The 26,425-nt window shown below is 34.9% G+C and overlaps 1 protein-coding gene and 1 long non-coding RNA gene across 4 annotated transcripts in view; both read left to right on the top strand.

Annotated features, from left to right (window-relative positions):
* Nucleotides 1-26,425, top strand: part of TSEN15 (tRNA splicing endonuclease subunit 15) — an 87,737-nt gene that overhangs the window by 3,094 nt on the left and 58,218 nt on the right. Inside the window, exons 3-4 of one of the 3 annotated variants that reach the window (XM_072830920.1) lie at nucleotides 199-334; nucleotides 25,997-26,138. The exons of 1 other annotated variant lie outside the window; for it this stretch is intronic. In XM_072830920.1, coding sequence (XP_072687021.1) covers nucleotides 199-334; nucleotides 25,997-26,138 — 278 coding nt within the window. One more of the 3 variants, XM_072830921.1, reaches the window with a different exon arrangement.
* On the top strand, nucleotides 4,809-23,712 carry LOC140635778 (uncharacterized). The gene is made up of 2 exons (XR_012033108.1): nucleotides 4,809-5,522; nucleotides 20,990-23,712. It is a non-coding gene; the product is annotated as an uncharacterized lncRNA (long non-coding RNA).

Here is a 26,425-nt window from a genome sequence, read left to right as displayed (position 1 = left end):
TTATGCATTTTCTATTAATTTTGTCAGTTTTGTAACTTATTCATTTACATTGGGAATTTTATTGGATAACAAAATACTGGAAGAGTAAAGACAAGATAACATTATGGGTGATGTTTGTTCAGCGGAATATTAGGTAGAAATTTAGAATTTTATCTTTTATCTTTGATAAACATTATCCATTCAATGATGCCCTTTCAGGTAAAAGTTGGCATGAAGTAAATTGTGTTGGATTACCAGATCTTCAGCTCATCTGCCTTGTCGGTACTGAGATAGAAGGAGAAGGATTACAGACTGTGGTGCCTACATCCATCAGTGCTTCCCTCAGCCATAACAGGTGGGCAGGTGATTTTGGTCTTTAACAGGTTAGTTCCTTTCTACTAGGAACCATTAAATTTGAGGTAGTAATATATTTTTAAAGGAATGTAGGGTACAGGGATCATAGCTTTACTCTTGGTTATTTGAGGAAGTAGTTCAATATGAGCATTTAACAAGTATTTAGTACTCACTATATTGTCAGTACTTTTTCAGAGAAGGGATATATATAATAGAAATACTATCTGGATCCCTGGGTGGTGCAGCGGTTTGGCGCCTGCCTTTGGCCCAGGGCGTGATCCTGGAGACCCGGGATCAAATCCCACATCAGGCTCCCGGTGCATGGAGCGTGCTTCTCCCTCTGCCTGTGTCTCTGCCTCTCTCTCTCTCTCTCTCTGTGACTATCATAAATAAATAAAAATTAAAAAAATAATCTAAAAAAATAGAAATACTATCCTAAAGGAAACAATGTTTTCATTCTCATAAGGAAGCAAGACCATTACACTTGAAACACAGATATTTTAAGATGTACCATAATAATTGATACAATTTATATTTGCTATAGATGTTGATGAAGAGTGTGCTTAACATGCAACTTGAAATCAAAGAAAATGTCTTGCAGTTCATGGTATCTTTTTAAAAAACTCTTAGCTACACCGAATTGGATTAAACATATCTTTATTTCATGACACGTTCTCCAAATCAACCCTGCAAAACAAAACTAATAGTAGGCCCACCCTTGCGTAATTCCTCTTCCTTGAGTGTGGTCTATACTTGCTGACTTGCTTTTAACAAATAAAATTCGGCAAAAATGATGGGATGTTACTTCTGAGATGACATTAACCAAAGACTGTGGCTTCTGCCTTGGACACTCTCTCTCACTTGCACTATTTGTCAGATAATATTGCTGAGGCTTTTTAGTCTTTACTCAACCAAACATTTATTGAGTGACTATTATGGGTCAGTGATCTAAGTGCTGGAGATACTGTGTTGATAAAGACAACTACCTTTTTAGGTATAAGTGACATATGACATACTACGTTTCAGGTGTATAATATAACGATTTGGTATTTGTATATAGTATGAAATGATCATCACAAGTCTAGTGAAGATTTGTCACTATACAAAGTTACAGAATTTTTCTTGTGATGAGAACTTTAAAGGTCTACTCTCTCAGTCACTTTCAAATATGCAGTGTTACAAACTAGTTGCCGTGCTGTACATTATATCCCCATATGTTATTTATTTTATAACTGGAAGTTTGTGCCTTTTGACTCCTTTAACCCATTTTGCCCATTCTCCAGCCCCTGCCTCTGACAACCACCAATCTGTTTTCTGTATCTATGAATTTTTTTTTTAAGATTCCACATATAAATGAGATCACATGGTATTTAAGGCATCCTCTTGAAAGTAGTGTTCTTAGCACTAAATGTTGACTTGGAAAATAAATTTTATTTCATTTTTTGGTAATTATTGAATGGATCTAATAAAAAGAGAATTCTCCTTTGTTCTGAGACCTAATTAACTGTGTAATTTGGGACTGCCTCCACTTATTTTATTGTTAGGTAATTGAATAAAAGGATAATGGAGCACCAGTAAGTACTTTATAGAAGACTGTAGCAGAGGAAGGACAGGAAAAACCTCCTAAAGTTAGTAAGAGACCATGTTTTAGCAGGACGACTACTAAGTAGTTAAGCATGATTGCCTGCCTGTAGCATGTCTAGTTCAGAGCAGGTGCTTTATAATGTTGGGTGAGGCAGCTAATGAACATATGAGTAAATAGAACTCATGGGAAAATAGGGGAGGATGGGAAATGAGGTGGGAAAGATTACCTAGATCATAAAGCCTTCACTGATTTCAATGTTTTGCTATTAAAAATTATACTATAGTGAATAGTCTTATATGTATATCTTTATTCTTATGTATGAGAGTTTCTCTAAGGTGGAAGTCTAGACGTGGAATGGCTGGGACTTAAAGAATTTGCACCTTCCTCTTTACTGGTTGTTACTAAATTGCTGTCTTAAAGGTTATGGGTTTATAGTATCACAATAAGTTTTCATAGAGTAGAAGAAGGGATTTATTGACATATAACTGACAATAATTAATTCATAGTATATAAATAACTTCTGTGACTCAAGGAAAAACAACCCAACAAAAAAACATGGACAGAAACAGGCAATTCACAAAAAAGGAACTCAAATGACTCAAATCTGCTTGTAACCAAGGACATAGAAATTTAAATGTGCTTATTTGTGGTTCGTCTTAACGATGCAGAAGCTTTTCAGACATTTTACGTTGCTATTGTGTGACAGAAGGTATTAGCTTATGGGGGAATCTTTGAACAGGGCTACAGCTAGCTCAGAGGGTACCTTTGAGTGAATTAGAAAGAGACATACCGGGGCACCTGGGTGACACAGTCAGTTAAACATCTGCCTTTGGCTCAGGTCATGATCCTGGGATCCTGGGATCAAGCCCTGCATCAGGCTCCCTGCTCAGTGGGGAGCTTGCTTCTCTCTCTCTCTCTCTCTCTCTCTTTTTCTCTTTCTCTCTCAAATAAATAATAAAATTTTACCAAAAAAAAAAAAAAAAAAAGGAAAAGAAGGAAGGAAAGAAACAAAGTCTCTTCACCAGGGTTGAAGGCTTGGCAAGTAGCATAAGCTGGATTTCAGACCCACTTGTACCAAGTATTCTTGTGCAAAGCACAATCTGTACAGTATACACAATTCCTTGTACCTAAAGTATGTCTGTTGAGCCCTGGATTTCCACAAAAAATACCAAAAATTACTGCTATGTGGATGGTGCCACTTTAAGGCTTAAGGCAGAGGAGTGATACTGTAGATTATTTCATGTGGTTGTAAGAGTATTTTGCCTTTGTTACAATGTTATAATATTTCAAAGTACATTCCTAAGTGTATTCTCATTTCATCAGCTCTAAAGTTCTGAATGGTTTATAGGGTACTTCTTTTATCTAATTTCACATATAAAAAGCTGAGATTAAAAATGTATTTTCATTTATACTATATTGTTTCCAAAAGATAATGCAGGATTAAGTGAGTTGCACCAAGGCCTCATAGTAGACAACAAAGTCTGATAGCTGTTAAGAGTTCTTTTTCTATTTTCATTAGCATTTTAAAAGTTTTTTCTTGGGGATCCCTGGGTGGCTCAGTGGTTTAGCGCCTGCCTTTGGCCCAGGGCGCGATCCTGGATCCCCGGGATCGAGTCCCACGTCAGGCTCCCGGCATGGAGCCTGCCTCTCCCTCTGCCTGTGTCTCTGCCTCTCTCTCTCTCTTTATGTCTATCATAAACAAATAAAATCTTTAAAAAAATTTAAAAAATAAAAGTTTTTTTTCTTATTGAAGTATAGTTAACATATAGTATTATGTAAATTTCTGGGGCACAACATAGTGATTCAATAGTTGTATACATTAAAAAATGTTCACCACATTAAATGTAGTTACCATGTGTCACCAAAGTTGTTATAATGTTATTGACTATAACTGTCAATGTTGTCAACTCTCTATGTTGTACTTTTCATACTCTATGATTTATTTATTACTGGAAGTTTTGTACCTCTTAATCCCTTTCACCTATTTCACCCATTCCTCCACCTCTGTCTCTCTGGCAACCACCAGCTTGTTCTCTATTTATAAGTCTATTTCTGGGTTTATGTTTGTTTTATTTTTTAGATTCCACATTTAAGTGAAATCATACGGCATTTATCTTTTTCTGGCTTATTTCAGTTAGCATGCTGTCTTTTAGGTTCACCAATATTGTTATGAATACCAAAATTTCATTCTTTTTTATGACTGAATAATGTTCTACCATTTATATATGTATATATATACCATATATACATATATATATATATTATACACACATACACAGACTTACATCTTTATCCATTCATCTATTGATGGACACTTGGGTTGTCTACCTATCTTGGCTATTATAAATAATGCTGCAGTAGACATAGGGCGCAAATATCTTTTTGAATTAGTGTTTTCATTTTCTTTGGGTAAATACCCAGTAGTAGAATTACTGAGTCCTATGGTATTTCTATTTTTAATTTTTTGAGGAAGCTTCATACTGTCTTCCATACTAACTGCACCAATTTACACCACCAACACGGTACAAGGGTTCCCTTTTCACATCCTCGCCAACATGTTGTTTATTGTCTTAAATCTTTTATTGTAAAATAAAACCAGATACAGAAAACCACCCAATAAAAATGTATAGATAAAATAAAATAAAACCCCTTCTATGTGCTCTATTCCAAGCATAACCCTCTCTTTCCCACCAAAGTAACTATTATTCATACTTTTTATAAAATAATTTCCTTGTGTTTCTCTGTAGTTTATTTGTGCCTTTTTAAAAAATAGATTTTATTTATTAGAGAAAGAAAAAAGAAAAGAAAGAAGAAGCAGGGGAGAGGAGCAGAAGGAGAGGGAGAAGCAGACTCCCTACTAAGCAGGGAGCCAATGTAGGGCTTGATCCTAGGACTCTGGGATCATGACCTAAGCAGAAGACATGCACTTAATGGACTGAGCCACCCAGGAACCCTCATTGTGTCTTTTTTTTTTAAGTTAGGCTTATTGAAGTAAAATTTATATACAGTAAAAACACTCATTTTAGGGAGACAGACATGTGAGTTTTTAATAAATGTATATAGTCATGTAACCAATACACAGTTCCCCCCAAACTTCCCTCGTGCTCCTCAGTCATCAATTCCTGTAGTTTTGTCTTTTCCAGAGTGTCCTATCAATAGAATTATGAGCCTTTGTGTCATGCTTCCGTCCCTTAGCATCATGCCATGGAGATTCTGCTGTGTTGTTGCATATATCAGTAGTGTGCCTGTTTTTATTGCTGAGTAGTATTCCATTGTATGGATGTGCCACAGTTTATTTAACCATCACCAGTTTTTGGATTGTTTCTGGTTTTTGGCTTTTATGGATGAAAGCACTATAAACCTCATATATATCTTTGTGTAGATGTAATGCCTTCAGTTCTCCTGAGTAAATATTTAGGCACTGAATTACTAACTAGTTCATATGATAAACATATTTTTAACTTCATAAGAAACTGCCAAACTATTTTCCAAAGCTACTATGCTATTTTCTGTACCCACCAGTGAAGTATAAAAGTTCCAGTTGTTCCACAACTGCAGCAACATTTTGGATGATCAGTTTATTTAATTTCAGTCATTCAATTAAGTAAGTAGATTCAATTAAGTAAGTAAGTATCTCTTTGTGGCTTTAAATTTGTATTTCCCTGATGACTAATGATGTTGAGCATCTTCTCATGTACATATTTGCCATCTCTACCTCTTTGGTCAGTTCAAATCTATTGTTTATATTTTAAAGATTGTGTTGTGTTTTTAATAAATTGTTAAAAGTTCTTTATGTGTTTGATATATATTCCTTTATCACATATTCTTTTGAAAATATTTTTCCTTCAGTCTGTGACTTGTCTTAATAATCTTTGGAAGAGCAGAAGGTTTAAATTTTGATGTTCAATTTAGCATTTTTTTTCTTTTACAGTTTGGGGTTTTTGTGTTCCATGTAAAAAATGTGTTTTACTCCACTGTCATAAAATTTTCTCCTATACTTTCTTTTCAAAGTTTTACAATTCTAGTTTTTACTTTTAGCAATTTGAGTGGAAATCTATGTAGTGTGAGCTAAGAGGGTCAAGATTCTTTCTCTTCTCTTCTTTCATTTTTTTTTTTTTGGCAAATACATGTCCAATTGTTCCAGCATAAGTAAATTTCTATGACACCTCTGTTGAAAATTAGCTGACCATGTGTATATGTCTGTTTCTGGATGCTGTAGTCTGTACTCCTGATCTCTATGTCTTTTCTTTTTAAATTTTATTTATTTATTCATGAGAGACAGAGAGAGAGAGAGAGAGAGAGAGAGAGAGAGAGGCAGAGACATAGGCAGAGGGAGAAGCAGGCTTCATGCAGGGAGCCCGACGTGGGACTCGATCCCGGGTCTCCAGGATCATACCCTGAGCTGAAGGTGGCACTAAACTACTGAGCCACCCAGGCTGCCCTGATCTTGTACGTCTTTTTTTGTCAGTGTCACACTGTCTTGATTACTGTAACTTTGTAGGAAGACCTGAAATCAGGTAGTAGAAGTCCTTCAACTTTGTTCTTTTTCAAAGTTTTGTGTTTTTTTGTGGGTTTTTTTGGCTATGCTAGGTCTTTTTATTTTCCATATAAAAATTTAAAATCAGCTTTATCTCTATAAATAATTTATGCACTTATTTGTGTCTCATGAATTTTGCCCATTAAAATTTTTTTTCTTATAAACTTCCGTTAATCTGCAATAGAGATTGGCATACCTTTTCTGTAAAGCTCTGGATAGCAAAGATTTTGGTTTTGCAGGCTATTTTGTCTCTGTCACAATTCAGTGCTGATGTTGGTGTGAAAGCAGCCACAAACAATACATAAACAAATGGATGTACTTATGTTCTTATAACTTTATTTATGGAAAATCGGGAAGTTCAGACTTGCAGTGGTTTACTAACGTGTGATGTAGGCGTTCTCCCTCTATCCCTTTCTTTTCCTTATAATTTTTCTGTTAGAGAACTTGGGCCATTTGACCTGCATACTCTCCCATAGTCTGGGTTTGCCAATTGCTCACTCATGGTGCATTGCAACATGTTTCTCTGTCCTCTGTGCTTTCTGCATGTTGGCAGCTGGAACCAGATAGTTGGCATTTAATTTGATAACATTATTAAGACCATCATGCAGCTGGTAGTCTCTTCTTTCATCAGGAGACATATAATATCTAATAACCTCTCTGTGTAATATTGGTAACTGTTGAAACTTAACAGCTAGCACTTACTGGTGGTTTGAACTGTTGTTATCATTATTCTGACTCATGATTCTAGTTCACTTCCCTTGGACTGCAACATAGAAGCATAGTATTAGTATTGCGAGCTTAAGTCATATATTGTTCCCAGGACCTCTTGGTGCTGACTTCTCCCTTTGACTCTCACTTAGGAAAGCATGGTGGAATGTGAGTGAATGAGAATGATGATACATTATAGGGAATATTAATTTTTATATTAAAACATAACCTGCCAACTTTGGAACTTTATTGTTAGAAATAAATTACTTGTCACACACTGTACAATCAACCTAAACAACCAGTAGTAAATCACTATCCTGTTTGGTGCTGCTTAGTTCCTTGATATATGGTGTGCCCACTGTATGCGTGGGGGGCTAGGGGGGTTTGTGTGCGTTTTAATGCTCTATATCCCTCAAAAACTTTGAATAACATTTTATTACTGGGGAATCTGGGTAGTAAAACAAAGTATGAGAGCCAGAGGAATTAGTAATTTGCTGGTGGTAAAGGCTTGTGTTATTTACAAAAGACATATAGCATATAAGGCATAATAGCTGTCTCTTTTATATAAGTCCTAAATTTTGGTGTCTATTGTTTGTAAACTGGACTAAACTCTGTCATTTACATAGTTAACTACAACTTAGCTGTAAGATATTTCCCCAGTGATGACAACAAACAATCTCCCTTTATCTCTTAAAGTCCCTTCAGTAGCTATCTTGCTGCATGACTGCTGAGTAGCATGTATTTAGCTTATTTTTTCCATTATTTATTTTATGGTGTGTATATATTTGCTGACTCCTTAAAAGGTAGCAGTTCCAATCAGCGTGTAATGTTTTATCTGTGTGAATTTCTGAGAATGTCTAAACAGTTTTTCTATCCATTTCCCACTTGTTTTCCCAGGCTTTGGACCTGATTTAATTTACATAGTTTCTGGCAAGGGTGCAGGGTGAATGTGTATAATGGAAGTGAGTGAATGCATTACTTTGAACAAAAGTATGCTTTGTGACTGGTAATTTCTGTAAAGCAGTTATACATAATATATGTTCATAGTTAAAACACTTTGACATATATTTCGAGTATTAGAAGATCTTATGTATAAATAGCCTCTTGTGAAAATAATGATTTAATACTAATTTCTAAAAAAAAAAAAAAACTAATTGCTGATCTCCAGTGGGAGAATAGAACTGGTAAAGAGCCCATATCTGAGTATCTAGTGGGAAAATTATGCTGATGTAGTAGGAGGTTGTTTGTGTTTCTTGAAGGGAAGGGATACATCTCTCATCTAAAAATATTCCTTAAAGCTAATGTAAAATGATTTTTAGCTTACATTTTAAAATACTATATTAAGTTATATATTTGGGTTGTATATGCATATAGAAAGTACTCTAGATTATTTCTTACTAAAGTGAATGTAAGAATCCATGTAGCAAGTTTGGTAAATGACTGGAGATGTTATGAGTACAGTTTCCCCAGACACAACAATGGTATAAAATCATATTAATAAATTCATTGAGGTCAAAGAGATCTGATGAATTTAAAGATGAGACAACCAGAGGAATCCTAATAAAAGCCAGAGGCCTTTTTCAATGCTAAGGTAGCAAATGAAGTCAAATTTATGTTCAGATATTTGATTAGCTTCTCTTTGGCCATTGATATTTATTGAATGTCTCTAAATGGGAGAAGTAAACTATAGCAGAGTTAAAATAATAGTATTACGGGCTTCTGTAATAGTATTATAGGTAGTTGTAAATAGGAAAATATCTTAAGTAACATATACGAGGACCCGTAGCATATTATGAGGAATTTTTTTTTTTTTTTAAGTAAGCTCTAAGGGTGCCTGGGTGGCTCAGTTGGTTAAGCATCTACCTTCAACTCAGGTTATGATCCCGGTGTCTTGGGATCAAGCTGGGCATTGGGTTCCCTATGCAGTGGGGAGTCTGCTTCTCTTCCCTTTGTCCTTTCCCCTGCTCGTCCTCTCTCTTACTCACTCTCTCTCGCTCTCAGATAAATAAGTAAAATCTTTTAAAAATAAATATATATATATAAATATATAAACACTGTGCCCAATATGGGGCTTGAACTCACAACTCTGAGATCGAGAGTCACACGTACTCTACTAATTGAGCCAGCCAGGTGCCTCTGTTTTTCTGTTTTTTAACTACAAGGCTTTTTTTCTGATATAGCCTATGTCATCTCTCAATTTCATTGTCAATTTAGTTTCTTCAGTAATATTTGAAAGATATGCTAAAAACCACAGTTGCCATATTTTAAGCTTATCTGTGCTTATAGATGTTACAGGTTTTTAAAAAAAGTTGAGTGAAGTATTTTGTGCAATTATGAACCCATGGACAGTTAAGACACTGTTCTTTAAAACTATCTATAAATCTCCTATGTTACAAAGGATCATAATTCTTTGCTTAGTAATATGAATGAATCATTCATCCTTTTGAGACCTGACTAAATTAGAAACAGTCCTCTCCTCTTGGTACCAGAGGATAGTAGATAGCTTGTGTGAGGATGGAGCCTCTCTGGTGGCCATTTTATCCCCCAGTCCCATAAATTAGTGGCATTTATTTTGATTTATGGTACCTCTCTAAAATAGGTACCCTCAGCCTTTTTATCTGAGAGAAAATTTTTCTGAATGTTCTCTTTCATAGCACCTTCTAATCTGAACATTACTCTAGAAACAGAAAAAGGCTTTAACATTCTGTATACCAAATTGGTCGTCTGATAGTTCAGCAGCCATAAGGCTAACAGTCTTAAGAACTTTAGTCATTTGATTTCATGATCCTTGTACAGTTAAGACTAATTGATGTGAAAACAATTTATTACATATAAAAATGAGTGTCAGACCCAAAGTTAGGATTTCTAGTCTGATTTTTTATTTTTATTTTATTTTTTTCCTAGCCTGATTTTTAAAATTTAAATATTATTAGTTAACATACAGTACAATATTGGTTTCTGGAATAGAATTCAGTGATTCATCACTTACATATAACACCCAGTGCTCATCATCACAAGTGCCCTCGTCAGTGTCCATCATCCATCTAGCCCATCCCTCACCCACCTCTCTCTAGCAACCCTCAGTTCTGTCATTAAGAGTTCTTATGGCTTGTGTCCCTCTCCTTTTTTTCTTTTCCCTCTTCCCACATGTTTATCTGTTTTCTTTCCTAAATTCCACGAGTCTTACTTTGAAAATCTGATGCTCAGCTTATTAAGCCGTAACAACCTGTTCCCTACAATGTTGTTTTCAAAAGAATACTCTCCCTTCCTCCTACATTGAATGAAAAAAGCTGCAGTTCTTTTGTCTTTGTCAGAATTAATGTGGTTTTTAAATATCCTGCTTAAAAACCATTAATAGTAATTTTCTCTTTTTAAAGAAAGGGAAATTCCCTTTTTTAAAATATTAGTTCTATGTGTTATCACAGCAGTAACCCAGATAATAAAAATGGACTAATTGTTTATCTTTAAATATATTATAACACTGTTCTTAAAGGAAGAAGACAAAGAACCCACAATTTAAATCCCTGAGATATGTAGGGAAAATTAAAATTTCATTTATTATTCTTACACCAAAATAACATACCTTCCAGTAAAATGTTAAAAATGTATATATAATTATACTTTTTACTTAAGCATTAAATGTAATGAATATAAATATAATTAGAGACTATCTAGAGGCAAAGTAGAAGCATGTTTTGGTTTTAGAGGTAGATAAAAAGACAAATTACAGATTATTCCAGTATTTTCCAGGTTACCCATTCACTTATTGGGTGCCTATTGTGTACTAGACTTAAGGGGTACAAAGATTACAGTCCTTACCCCCATGACACTCACAGTCTAGAACTGAGATGGACGGACATTTATATCTAGTGTGATAAATATAATGAGAGATAGGTACAAGGAAGGTACTGAGAAAGATTGCAGTGGGAGAGATCTGACCTCAGCTGGTAGCATGGGAGGTAGGGGAGACTGAAAAAGCTTCCAGTGGGACAAGTTGTTTCAAATATTTCTAGGTATTCCAAGTGGCATGGGGATGGGAATGGATGTTTCTCATAGAAAAAATATCATGAGCAAGATATAATGGGGGCTGAGCGAGCCTGAAAATTGCAAATAGTTCATTATGACTGGGTATTAGTAATGGCAGAGGGAGTACCTGCCTGCACCTGGTAAGAAGGCCCTAGAATAGGGTGTGTGTGGGGGGGGGGGGGGACAGAGAAAGAGAGAGAGCAAGCGCCAGAGAGATGGGAACAGGAGAACGAGGAAGAAGAGAGAGAAGGGGAGACAGACATAGAAAGAATATGAGAAAAGTAACTACCGCCCTGGTAAGCAGTAGTAGATCAGTAGAGGTGGAATGGATTAAGGAATTCAAAAATAAGAGAAAGAGCAAGTGTTTTGCCACTTTGAGGTCTTTGAAGGACATAGGTTTATCCTGAAACAAAGTTGGGGAAATTATGTGAATGAGAATAGTAGGAATTGTAATGCTTGAGTCCATTTTCTCTAAAGACTCTGATTAAAATACACAAGTCTGATACTATAGGAAATAATCAGCTATCAGTGCAAGAGCATAACATGGGGATTTGAGGTTAAGTCACCTCCAGCACTTGCCATTTTTTTGCCTCCTTTCAGAACATTTTCAGATTTCCAGCTTCTAAATGTGAAAAGTTCTTTAGGGTGCAGACCTCTAAACTTTTTTCTCTGCTTCATTTTGTCTCCTCTAGACAGCCTCATTTGACATATCCTATTTGACATCTCCACTGAGATCTAAAAGGTGTCTCAAATTAACATGTCCAAAAAGAACTCTTGATTTGCCCCCTAAACTGGTCCTTCTGCAACTTTTCCCATGTCAGTCAATGGCAATTCTGTTCATTCTGAAACTCAGGCCAGAATCCTTGGAGTTACTGTCTGTATAGATAGACTTTATTTTTGAGAATAATTTTAGATATACAGAACAATTGAGCAGATAGTACAGAGATTTCCCATATAAGCCCCAACCCAACACAGTGTTTTATTAATATTATTAACATCTTGCATTAGTGTGGTACATTTGTTGTAATTAATGAACCAATATTGATAGATTATTTTGAGTAAAGCCCATAGTTTACATTAGTTCATTCTTTATTGTACAATTCTATGGATTTTGACAGATTCATAATGTCATGTATCTGCCATGACATACAGAATAGTTTCACCACCCTAAAAATCCCCTATGCTCCATGTATTCATCCCTTTGCCCCTATCCTGAACCCCCTGAATTTTTAACTTTCTCTATAGTTTTGCCTTTTCCAGAATATTAGATAGTTAAGATTGTATAGTATGTAACCTTGGCTTTTTCCATTTAGCAGTATGCATTCTCCCCACCATGCATTGTTTTTTCAGTTTTAGCTATGCTAATAGGTGCATATCTCATTTTTTAGAATTTGCAGCTTCCTAATGACATATGATGCTGACCTTTTTTTCATATATTTGCTATCTGTGTATCTTCGTTAGGGAGGTGACTGTTCAAATCTTTTGCCCATTTTTTAATTTGGGCTGGTTTTTTTTTCCTTTTTGTTGAGTTTTAAAGATTTAGGTATTTTAGATACAAGTCCTCTTGCCAAATATGTGTTTTGCAAATATTTTCTCCCACACTGTGGCTTATCTTTTATCCTCTTAATAGTGTCTTTTGTAGAATAGGAGTTTTTAATTTTAATGGAGTCCAACTAAATAATTTTTTCTTTTGTAGATCACACTTTTGGTATTGTATCTAAAAACCCATCACCAAACCCAAGTTCACTTAGATTCTCTCCCATGTTGTCTTCTAGAAGTTTTATAGTTTAGTGTTTTACATTTAGATCTATGATCATCTTTGAGTTAATTTTGGTAAAAAGTGTAAAGAGGTTCATTTTTTTTCTATGTCAATATTTGGCTGTTTTAGCACCATTTGTTGACCCATTTTTGCTTCTTCATCAGAGATCAGGTGACTTGTATTTGTGTGGGTCAGTTCTGGGCTCTCTGTTCTAGTTCATTAACCTATTTGTCTATTCCTTCACCAATAGGACTTGGTCTTAATTACTATATAGCTTTACAAATCTTGAAGTCAGGTAACGTCAGTCCTCTTACTTTGTTCTTCTTCTCTATTGTGTTATTCTCTGTCTTTTGCCTTTCCATATAAACTTTAGAATCAGTTTTGAATATCCACAAAATATCTTGTTAGAGCTTTGTTTGGGATTGTGCTTAATCTGTAGATCTCATTGGGAAGAATTGGCATCTTAACGCTATTGAGCCTTCCTCTCCAGGAACATGGACTGTATTTATTGAGATCTCCGTTGATTTCTTTCATCAGAGTTTTATAGTTTTCCTTATATAGATCCTTACATATTTTTGTTAGGTTTATGCCTAAGTATTTCTTTTTGTTTGTTTGTTTGTTTTTTTGAAAGTATTTCAATTTTTTATGCAAATATAAATGGTGTTGTCTTTTATATTTCAAATTACAATTGTTCATTGCTGGTATACAAGAAAGCATTTGACTTTTGTATATTAAGCTTGTATGTATCCTGTAACCTTGCTATATAACTTCTTTATTAGTTTTAGTATACCCAGTTCTCATACCCTAAATTAATATATCAACAAATTCTGGCAGTTCTTTCTTACAAATATATCCAAAATCTGTCATTGCTCACCACTTCTGCTATACTACCATTACTCTGGTGTAAGCTAGTATCATCTCACCCCTTATACAATTGCATCCTATGCAGTAGTCCTCCTTTATATCATTTACCACACTTATTGCTACTTAATATATTATATATTTGGTTGTCCTTGATTGTTTCCTATCTTCCTTTCTCTACTAGAAAATAACCTCCATGAAAGCAGGAACTTTGCTCTTAAATGCTGTTGTCTTAGTGTCTAGCTTGGTACCTAGTACTTGGTCTTAAATAAGTATTTGTTGAATGAATGAATGAGCTTTCTTAGACTTTCCAGTTCCTATAGCAGACACTTGCTAAATAACATGTTAAAGAACATAAGGATATGCTACAAGAAATAGTCCAAAAGTCTCAAAAGAAAATTCGAATGGCTGCAAAATCCATCCACTTGCAAAATTTATCACTGTTTCCCACACTTTACACTGTAACTGTGTATGTTATCTGCAGAATAGAGAACACTCACATGTCTGAAGAGGCACTCCACCAATGCTATGAATAGCCTTACTTTAAATTTTTTTTTCATTTGTATCTTCCTCACCTCTCCCTCCAATCACCTTTCAGCCACAAAATTTCATCTTTGAGTTAATTTTGGTAAAAAGTGTAATTAGTGTTTTTGGGAAAGGACTTACATTAATGGTGGAGCAAAGGATTATCAGAACTAATTGAGTTCCCTTTATAGGACATTTCTAAAGATGTTCTTAGGTATAAGATTCAATCCTGAAGTGTTACATATTTTTTTGAAGGATGCTTCATTATTTCCCTGTAATCAAAAGATACTTCTTCTCTCCAAAGCTGTATTCTGTATTACAAATGCATTTAATGATGATTATTTTATTTGAGGCCTGAAATCTAATAACTGGCAAAATAATTTCTGTCATTTGGCCTCCTTGCATATCAAAATGATGCATGTCCTCATACTACCTCTGTTAAAAGTCTGTTGCTGGTGAAACCCCCAATTTCAGCAGTGTCTTAAAACTGACACAGCACTTTTTCTCTTAGCCTCAAAAAAAAAAAGGAACAACAACTTGCTGTTTATTTTGCAGAATGGCTTCCCACTTTGGTGAATGGCCACACAGGCAGTTAATTATTCTAATCCAACCTTGGGACTTTGGCTGCCTTGATATTTCTGTTTGTTTATTTGTTTTTTTAAACTAGGAAAGCATTGGAATGATTTCCAAAGAAGTGGTCCATTATCCTTGAAACTTTTCTTTAGGATTGAGTCTCTGGATGAATAAGGTTTTTTGATACCTAGGGCACCAATTTCGTTTTGCCTTGTGTTCAGAGTTGCATTACGATGTGTTGTCCCAATATATCATAATGAGGCAGATCAAGGAATATTTAATTGCTAAGGCTACGGTGTGTACCAGCTTGGCCACATTGAGGAGCATAGCAGGAGATACTGTTTTCTGTGGGTTGAAATTAATAATAATCTTAACCCATGATGCATTTTATAACATTTAAGTTAAAAATCATGTTGTTTTCAACTTGCTTGTCCTCTGTACAAATCTTCAGAAATCACTTTGTTTCTGTTACAGGATCATTATAAAATGAACGGCTAAGATTTATTGAAGGCATTTACATAGCTTGGAGGAAGGGCAGTAGCCAGATAATGTTACCTATGTGTTTGCCTCAGGCTTTTTCAAGTAAGCTTTATTAAACTTTGGAATTACTCTCTATTCAGTATGTTGAGCTCCTTTCCAAACAGTTATGAGAAGGAAAGCCTGTTATAAACATCAACTGCTATTACTGCTGATCAGCAACTATAATTATTACTGATTCCTTTCTTTAGGTTTTTCCTTTGAAATATAATGGATTTGAGAACCTGAGCTTCTTATTATGAATACATAGGTTTTGTTTTCCATATATGGATTTCTATTTGAGTAGAAACTATAAATTTTATTATCTAAGTTATTTTAGAGTTGTGTGATGAAGCATCTCTACAGTATATTTCCAGAGAACTGGCTTTAAAAATTTTTACATGAGGTTTCTGAATTAAGACTTCAAGCTGTCAGCTTGTTAGAAGTTAAGTGAGATGATAGTATTTTAGTGGTGCTTCATTGCCCTTAGAATCTTTACAATTGGGTGTGATTTTTAAAGTAGGACTTTGGAACCTTTTGTGGTGTTCTTGCTATTAGGTTGAGAAAGTATAATCTGTTGACTTAAAGGCAGAGTAAATATTTTTAGGAGTTTATTGGTGTCCCATAAAGGAAAGAATAAGAACTGTCTTGATTAGGGAAACGTGATGACATTACTTTAAACATATGTTAAAGACAGATCAGAAAAGTTCCCAAACAGGAGTATTTGTAAGACTTCTCTAGCATGCTTTCAGTAACAGAAGCAGATACACCATTTTATTGTGTAATTACTGAGAAAAATTCACTGGTAGTTTTCCCTACACACAACCAAATAGAATAAACAGAGCTCTGAAATGGGAACTTCCATTTCATTTTTGACAGTGTTTCCCTCAACTCTGAAGACAAAACCCCTTTTACAACTCTGAGCTCATTTTCAAATATTAGGGTTTCCCACATGGGTGTTCTAAGTAAATTTGAAAATGTCTTGCTGTTTATATTAAAGAACTCTGGAGACAAATATCAATGAGATGGAAATTTCTATCCTAAAGTTTAGCATATGGTCTAGAATTCCCAGACAGTTTACCTTAGAAAAACACACACACACACGCGTGCACATGTGCATGCACGCACACATGTTTCTGATTTAAACAGTATCTTAAGAAATGGAAATGTAAAAGATGCCTTCATAGGTTTTTTTTTTTTCCTTCTATCTGTGTCGAACCCTTGTCATACACTGCCAGCTAGGGATGTTTAAAGAAACTTATTTTTTTTTTAAGTATTTTAATTTCAGTTTCAGGTGTACAGTATAGTGATTCAGCACTTTCATATATCACCCAGTGCTCATCATAGCTCATTAAGTGTATTCCTTAATCCCCATCACCTATTTTACCCAACCCCCATCCGCACCCTCTGGTAACCATCAGTTCTCTATAATTAAGAGAGTTTCTTGGTTTGTCTTTCTCTCTTTTCTTCCCCCTTGCTTGTTTGTTTTGTTTCTTAAATTCCATGTAGGAGTGAAATCATATGGTATTTGTCTTTCTCTGACTGACTTACTTTGCTTAGCATTATACTCTAGCTCCAACCATGTTGCAAATGGCAAGATTTCATTCCTTTTATGGCTGAATAATATTCCATTATGTGTGTGTGGGTCTGTGTGTGTATAATGTGTATGTATATACATATATATATACACACATACATACATATATATATATACACACACATACACACAACATCTTTATTCATCAGTCAGTGGATGCATCAGTTGCTTCCATATCTTTACTATTGTAAATAATGCTGCAATAAACATAGGGGTGCGTGTTATACTTTTGAGTTACTGTCCCTGTATTCTTTGGGTAAATGCTCAATAGTGCAATTGCTAGATCATAAGGTAGTTCTATTTTTAACTTTTTTTTTTTTTAAAGATTTTATTTTTCACGAGAGACAGAGAGAGAGAGAGATGCAGAGACAGAAGTAGGCTCCATGCTGGGAGCCTGACGTGGGACTCAATTCCAGGTCTCCAGGATCAGTCCCTGGGCTGAAGGCGGCGCTAACCCACTGAGCCACCCGGGCTGCCCTATTTTTTAACTTTTTGAGGAACCTCCACACCATTTTCCACAGTGACTGCATCAGTTTTCATTCCTAACAACAGTGAATGAGTGTTTTTTTCACTATATCCTTGCCAACACTTGTTGTTTCTTGTGTTGTTGATCTTAGCCATTCTGACAGGTCTGACATGGTATCTCATTATAGTTTTGATTTGCATTTCCCTGGGGTAAGTGATGACAAATATCTTTTCATGTGTCTGTATGTCACATCATTGGACATCATTGGAAAAATGTCTGATGTATGTCATCATTAGAGAAATGTCTGATCATGTTTTCTGCTCATTTTTTAATTGGATTATTTATTTCTTGGCTGTTGAGTTGGATAAGTGCTTTATATATCTTGGATACTAATCCTTTATCAGATATGTTATTTGTGAATCCCTTCTCCCATTCTGTAGGTTGCCTTTTAGTTATGTTGATTGTTTCCTTCATTGTGCAGAAGATTTTTATTTTGATGTAGTCCCAATATTTTATTTTTCCTTTTGTTTCCCTCACCTCAGGAGACATATCTAGAAAGAAGTTGCCATGACTGATGTCAGAGAGGTTACTGCCTGTTCTTTTCCACGATTTTTATGGTTTCAGGTCTCACATTTAGGTCTTGAATTCATTTTGAATTTATTTTTCTGTATGATGTAAGAAAAGGACCCAGTTTTATTCAAAAGAATATTGCTGCCCAGTTTTGTCAACATCATTTGATGAAGAGACCATCTGTTTTCCATTGGATATTCCTTCCTGGTTTGTTGAAGATTAATTGACCATATAATTGTGGGTTTATTTCTGGACTTTCTGTTCTGTTCCATTGAACTGTGTGTCTGTTTTTGTGCCAGTACCATACTGTTTTTTTTTTTCTTAAGATTTTACTTATTTATTCATGAGAGGCACAGAAAGAATGGCAGAGATATAGGCAGATAGTCCTAATGCAGGACTCAATCCCAGGACCTCAGGATCATGACCTGTGCCAAAGATAGACGCTCAACCACTGAGCCACCCAGGTGCCCCTACCATACTGTTTTGATTGCTACAGCTTTGTAATATGACTTGAAGTCTGGAATTATGATGCTTCCAGCCTTTTTTTTTTTTAATTTTATTTATTTATTCATGAGAGACATAGAGAGAGAGGCAGAGATACAGGCAGAGGGAGAAGCAGGCTCCATGCAGGGAGCCTGATGTGGGACTCAGTCCCGGGATCGCGGGATTATGACCTGAGCCAAAGGCAGACGCTCAACCGCTGAGCCACCAAGGGGGTCTCTGTTTTTCTTTTTGAAGGTTAGTTACTTTAGCTATTCAGGGTCTTTCATGGTCTCATACAAATTTAGGATTACTTGTTCTAGTTCTGTGGAAAATGTTGTTGATATTTTGATAGGGATTGCATTAAGTATGTAGGTTGCTTTGGGTATTATAGACATTTTAACAATGTTTGTTCTCCTAGTCCATGAGCATGGAATATCTTTCCATTTCTTTGTGTCAGCTTCAATTTCTTTTATCAGTGTTTTATAGTTTTTTAGAGTATAGGCCTTTCATCTCTGGTTAGGTTTATTCCTATGTATCTTATTATTTTAGTGCACTTGTAAATGGGATTGTTTTCCTAATTTCTTTCTGATGCTTAATTATTGGTGTATAGAAATGCAACAGATTTCTGTACATTGATTTTGTATCCTGTGACTTTACTGAACTTGTTGATCAGTTCTAGTAGTTTTTGGTGAAGTCTTTTGAGTTTTCTGTGTATAGTATCATGTCATCTGCAAATAGTGAAAGTTTTACTTCTTTATCCATTTACATTCCTTTTATTTATTTTTACTCTCTGATTGCTCTGGCTAGGACTTCCACTTCTATGTTGAATAAAAGTGGTGAGAGTGGACATCCTTGTCTTCCTCCTGACCTTAGGGGAAATGCTCTCAGTTTTTCCCCCTTAAGGATATTAGCTGTGGATATTACATAGATGGTCTTTATTATGTTGAGGTATGTTCCCCCAAACCTGCTTTGTTGAGTTTTTAATCATGAATGGATGTTGTACTTTGTCAATTGCTTTTTCTGTGTCCCTTGAAATAATCATATGGTTCTTATCCTTTCTTTTATTCATGTGATGTATCAATCACTGATGTAATCAATTTGTAAATACTGAACCACTTGCAACCCAGGAGTAATTCCCACTTATGGTGAATGGTTTGTTTAATGTATTATTGAATTCAGTTTGCTAGAGTTTATTGAGAATTTTTGCATCTATATTCATCAGGAATACTGGCCTGTAGTTCTTTTTTCTAGTGGTGTCTTTTTTTTTTTTTTTTTTTTTTTTTTTTTTTCTAGTGGTGTCTTTATCCGATTTTGGTATCAGGATAATACTGGCCTCAGAATGAATTGGGAAGTTTTCCTTCCTTTTTTATTTTTTGGAATAGTTTGAGAATAGGTATTAACTCCCTTGAAATGTTTGGTGGAATTTGCCTGTAAAGCCATCTGGTCCTGGACTTTTGTTTGTTGGGATTTTTTTGATTATTGACTTAATTTCTTTGCTGGTTATCAGTCTGTTCAAATTTTCTATTTCTTCCTGTTTTAGTTTTTGTAGTTTATATGTTTCTAGGAATTTATCTATTTCTACTGGGTGGTCCAATTTATTAGCCTATAATTTTTCACAGTATTCTCTTACGATTGTATATCTGTGGTGCTTGTTATTTCTACTCTTTCATTTGTGATTTTATTTGAGTCCTTTCTCTTTTTTCCTTGATAAGTCTGGCTAGAGGTTTATGAAATGTACTGATTTTTTTCAAAGAACCAGCTCCTGTTTTTATTGATTTGTTCTATTGTTTTTTCCAGTCTCTATATCATTAATTTCTGCTCTATCTTTACTATTCCTTTCCCTCTGCTGGTTTTAAGTTTTGTTGTTCTTTTTCTAGCTCTTTTAGGTACAAGGTTCAGTTGTTTGAGATTTCTCTTGTCTCTTAAAGTAGGCTGTGTTGCTATAACCTTCCCTCCTAGAACAGCTTTTGCTGTATCCCAGAGGTTTTGGAGTGTTGTGTTTTCATTTTCATTTTCATTTGTTTCCATATACTTTTTTATTTCTTTTATTTCCTAGTCAACTCATTCATTGTTTAGTAGCACGTTATTTAACCTCCACCTATTTTTGGCCTTTACAGATTATTTTAAAGAAACTTATTTAAGTTTAGAGTGTCAGTTCCCATCAGTGCTATGCATCGAGGTTTCTGTTTAAAATCTATGGTTGCTCCATCTAAATATCTCTTTCTGAAGTAAATCTCTCATATGAACAGGAATCTGACTAATTGTCATGTGATTCAAAATAGGTAGAAATTACTTTTTAAGGAGAGAGTGGTCCCAATTTGCAAAGTGGCAAACCGGGTATAAGTACTATATAATAATATTTGTATTCAGCGACTACTTGACAGTTTTCAGAACCTTTTCATGAATGCCACCTCATTGATGCTTACAATAATTCTATTTTGTAATTATAGCACTTTTTGTTGAAAAGACTTTTCTTTTGAATTGGTGCTGTACCTTTGTTAAAAATCACCTGACCAAGCTTATAGCATATTAAGAAGTAATATATATGATATATTAACACAAAGGATGGGGAGGAAATGGAGCTATATAGAAACAAAGGAAATGACATCAGAGAGTAACTTGAAGAAATGAAGAGTACCAGAAGTATTAAATATGTAAGTTAACATTTTTTATCCTTTTTCCTCTTTTTTAAAAGATGTAAGATTGTATAAAGCAATAATTGTAACATTGTATCACTGAGTTTATAATGTATAGACACGAAGTCTATGACCATAATAGCACAAAGGAAGGAGAAAGGAATGAAACTATATTGGAGTCATTTCTATATTTTGTTAGAATTAAGTATTAATCTGAGGTAAATGATGATAAATTAAGATGCATATAATAATCTCTGGAACTACTACTTAGAAACTCAAAAAAAGTACAGTTAAAAAAACACAAGGTAACAAAAAAAAAACACAAGGAAATTAAAATAATGCACTAGAAAATATCTATTTAATAAAAAAGTAAGTGGTAAAAATGAACAGAGAAATGAGAAAGACATGTTATATATAGAAAACAAATAGCAAACTGGCAGATATAAATCAATAATATCAATATTAATTTTAAATATGAATGATGAGGCACTTAGAGTCAAAGGGCAGAAATTGTAAGATTAGATATAAAAACAAGATCCAACTATATGCCCTCTGTAAGAATCACACTTTACATTCAGAAAAATCAATTTTGGAAAAAAAGTGATCTTTTTCTACACTGCTAGCATCTGAATGTGTCCCCCAGATTTCATATGTTGAAATCCTAACCCCCAAAGATGATGATATTAGGAGGTGGGACCTCTAGGAGGTCAAGTCATGAGGGTAGAGTTCTCATAAATAGAATTAGTGCCTTGTAAAGAAGCCCATGAAGATTCCTTGCCTCTTTCAACATGTAAGGACACAGTGAGCTGGCTTTGAAACAGGAAGAGGACCTCTACCAGAATAAGCCCGTGCTGGTACCTTGATCTTGGACTTTCTAGCCTTCAGAACTGAGACATAAATTTCTGTTGGCTAGAAGCTACCAAGTATGTGATATTTTGTAATAACAGCCTGAATGTATTAAAGACCTATACCATTCTCTTTCGTTTCCTTCTGTAATTCCATTTACACATATGTTAAACTGATATTGTACCAAAGGCCTCTGATATACTTTTTATTATTTTTTTATTGGAGTTCAATTTGCCAACATATAGCATATCACCCAGTGCTCATCCCATCAAGTGCCCCTTCAGTGATGTACTTTTTAAAATTGTTTCTCTTTGACTTCAGTTAAGTTTCCTGTGACCTCTTTTCAACTTTACTAAATCCTTTCATTAGTCTGATTCTAGTATATCATTTAGCCTAGTCAATACTTTGAAAATACATATATTTTTAATTTTAGAATGTCTGTTTTCTTTAGACTTCATTTTTCTACTTAAATTTTTATCTTGTTCCTCATCTTGTCTTTTTTCTTCAATACTATAACATATTTATAATGCTTATTTTAAGAGTCTTTAGCTATTCCAAACCATATCGAAGTTTTTCAACAACCTTAGTTTTTCTGAAAGTCTTATGTTGATTTTTTGCTCTTGATTATTAGATACCTTTTCTTGCTTCTTCACATAGCTTAGAATTCACTGTATCCAAATACTGTTTATAAATTAGAAATTGATGTTGATGCTACTCTGTGCTCCCCAGGAGCTTATCCTTGCCTCTCTCTGGCACTTAGGGTCAGGGCCTGACTTTAGTCTAATCAGAAGTCAAGATGAGTCATGGCTGAGTTGCAGCTTTAGTTATCCCAGTTTTCTTCTGGTTTCAGATGTCTTGAGAATGGGATCAGACTTTTCTCTTCAGGGCTTTGTGATGAGAGCTTGCTGGCTATTTCCAAGTCCCTTCCTCTGCTTCTCATGCTGTCACTGAAATGCAGAATAAGTTCCATAAGGGAGAATTGGTGAACTAGAGGGATCTGTGTCCCTCCAGATTTCAGTCCTCCATGCTCATTCATGTATGGCTGTTAAAAGTATTGATGATTTCTCTTTGTCACAGTTGAAGATGCTTGCTCATGACTGACTCCCGCTTCTCACCCCTGTGCCCACACTTAGCAGTTTCCCTCAGGGGTAGAACTGGTTTATCTCTTGGTTTCTACTTACCTGGGAAGGGCTCACTTCTCATTTCCTTTAACCTTCTTTGGGTTTACATTTCTTTTATGTCTTTAAAGAAAAATGTCATATTTTTAAGCAAATTGGGTATTCTTTCTTTATTGTGGTATTAATAGTGGTCTTTGATTTCTTATACATTCTAATTAGAAGTAAAACCTCCTCCTGCTCTGACTTTTGAATAAATAATATTGGGGAAAAAAAGTACACTGCCCTGATGATCATTTCTTACAATTCTTATTTTTAACTTTTTTCACAGTATAGAGTAAGGATCAGCAAACCTTTTCTGAAAGGGCCAACTAAGAAATATTCAGGCTTTATGGACAAAGTGGCAAAATTGAGGCTATTATTATACAGGTAGTTATATGACCATTTCAGATATCCCATTTAAAGATCTAGAGACCAATCTTAGCTCAAGGGCCATTAAAAAGCAGATGACTGTAGTTGCCAAGTTCTGGCATAGAGACAAGTGATAAAATAATTAAAAGGTTTAATGAACAAAAAGCAAGCAAATATCAGATACTTTTAAGAAATTAAATTCTAGGAAGTTCTTTGGTATACCATCTACCATGATATCTGTAGTAGTAAGTACCACAAGTGATAATCCTGATCTGTCAAGACAAGTTGAACTTTTATTTGGTGTAATAGAATTGCATAATAAACTTTATTTGTCAACGGTGATATTTAGCCATATAAAATCTTTAGTCAAAAAGCCTCACTCATTCATTCTGCCCAGGTATTCTACTAGAATACTGGGCATATTGGGGAATTTTTTTTTTAAACTTTGACATTCAAATGGATGTAATCCAGTGGAAAACAGACACTTAAAAGTATAAATGCAAGGTAGTTCATACCATAATCTAGGTTTGCAAAATGTTTCTCTGTAGGGTAAGGTACATAACTTTGCCTAGAGATTGGGAAAGGTGAAGGGAAGAATTAGGAGAGATGATGGTGCTTTCCTAACTTGAAAAGGAATTAAGACTTCGCCAGGTGGACAGATTTGTACATCCAGTAAGTGTTGCCTGACAGTTATGTTTAACAACTAAAGTATTACCATATTGTTGACTTGACTCACTCAAGGTCATTTTAGAAATGGTTGGACTGTGAGGGGAAAAAAAACATATTCTCTCCTTATACCATTACGTGCCTATGTAAACCTAAATGAGAGGTAGTAGGTAAGCAGCCTTTTGCAACTGTTTTAACAGACCACATTATAAAGTGACAAATTATAAAGTGTGTGTGTGTATGTGAGAGAGACATACTATAAAGTGATTAAGTGATACTTTAGCAAGAATAGTTTAGTTTAAGAAGTTATCCAGAAGTTTACTGCTGCTTTTAAATCCCTGGAATCTCTCCAGTCTCTGCTACAGATTTTTAAAAAAAGCATTATGATTATTGTGGTAAGAATACTTGAAAACAGAGACTTTTCTTTTTATTTATTTTATTTATTTTATTTTTTTTAAAGATTTATTTATTTTTTCATGATAGACACATAGAGAGAGAGGTGGAGACACAGGCAGAGGGAGAAGCAGGCTCCATGCAGGGAGCCCGACGTGGGACTCGATCCCGCGACTCCAGGATCGCGCCCTGGGCTGAAGGCAAGCGCCAAACCGCTGAGCCACCCAGGGATCCCCGAAACTTTTCTTTTTAGATTCTATATAGATTTAATAGCTAATCGGATGGGTGAAGAGTGACCATAAGAATTTTTACTTAGAGATGAGAAGTAGAACTCAAGGGGATAAAATACACTTTTGCTAAAGAAGAGTATTGAGCTATTTATGTATTCAGCTGTAGCATGTTAATATGCCAGTTAATCTTTTTCCAATTTCTGGAGAATTGTTTAGTTTAATGATAAAAACAACTGATCATTTTTTATTTGCCTTTTAAAGAAAGCGCCTCTGGAGGTTACATTTTACTGAATTATTGAACACAGGCTTTATTGAGTAGGTAATAAGGATTTTTAGTTTGTGGTAAACAAAAGCAAACAGCACTTTGAAGACCTAGAAACTAGATTTGGTAGATTATTTTCCATAGCAAGCAAACTGAAATCCTTTATAACGTCGATGCTTGATATATAACTTTACAAGAAAAAAGTTTTCTCTCTACATTTTTCTCTTAGCATCTATTAAGTATCAGAATAAGTAGTGAGAACCATAAAGATATGTGTATTCATATCTAATAATTCCAACTTTGGAAAGACCAAACAGAAACAACTACCTACAGAAGGATCACCATCACATCTTTATTAGTACCCAGCCCCCCACAAGGTCCTGAAAGAACTATTTTCTAGAAATAGGGATATGATTGGGTAAATTTTGAGTCAATAGATATGTGTAGCCATTGAAAAAGTAGTAATTATGAACACCATGTAGAAACATGGAAATGTTTATTATCTATTTTTTAAGAAAGCAAACATGAACACCACATTGTTCTACTCTATGATACTAAGTTAGAAAATTGGAAAATGAATGCTCAGGAGCCACAGGCCATAGGTGCATTGGACACTGTTAGTGCCCCATTCTGTAGGTTCCCGAAAATTGTTTCATGTGTGATGATCAGGAGACATGGGTAAATACGAAAGAGGACTGAGAGTCAGTAGATGGCTCTTATTTGTAGGATTTTCTATATGAGACAACAACTTCAGTTGTTTACATTTGAGCCTTCAGACATTTCCTTAGCATTATGGATAGAATGTTATTGCCTATTCCTTCTCCAAGATTTTACAGTGTTTGATCTTATTATTAACTGAATGACTATGAATCCTAAATGTACTGTGGTTTATTTTCAGGATAAGGGAGATCTTGAAGGCATCTCGAAAATTGCAAGGTGACCCAGATTTGCCAGTGTCTTTTACCCTGGCCATAGTGGAGTCCGATTCCACAATAGTCTATTACAAACTTACTGACGGATTTATGCTGCCAGACCCTCAGGTCAGTTTTGAGGCAACTACCAGTAAACAGTGAAAAAATGGGAAAATTATGACATGATTTTAAGCGTGAATCAAGTCATTCAGCTTCCTTTGCAACATGAAAATTCAAGAAAATAATGACCTGATTTTCACACCTCAGAAACCTGGCTGTTTTGTTTAAAGTAATATGTTCCTGGTTTCCACAAAGATAATTAGACTTTTTTTTTTTTACTCTTTGGAGAATTTCATAGTTTCTCAGGGTGCCTCCTAAAGACCTGATATTATTTGATAATTAACTGAGGTGAAATG

This window comes from Canis lupus, chromosome 6 (assembly GCF_048164855.1).
Source record: "Canis lupus baileyi chromosome 6, mCanLup2.hap1, whole genome shotgun sequence".
NCBI lineage: Eukaryota > Metazoa > Chordata > Mammalia > Carnivora > Canidae > Canis > Canis lupus.
Note: the sequence above shows the minus strand (reverse complement) of the source record. Positions and strands in the feature narration are given on the sequence as shown.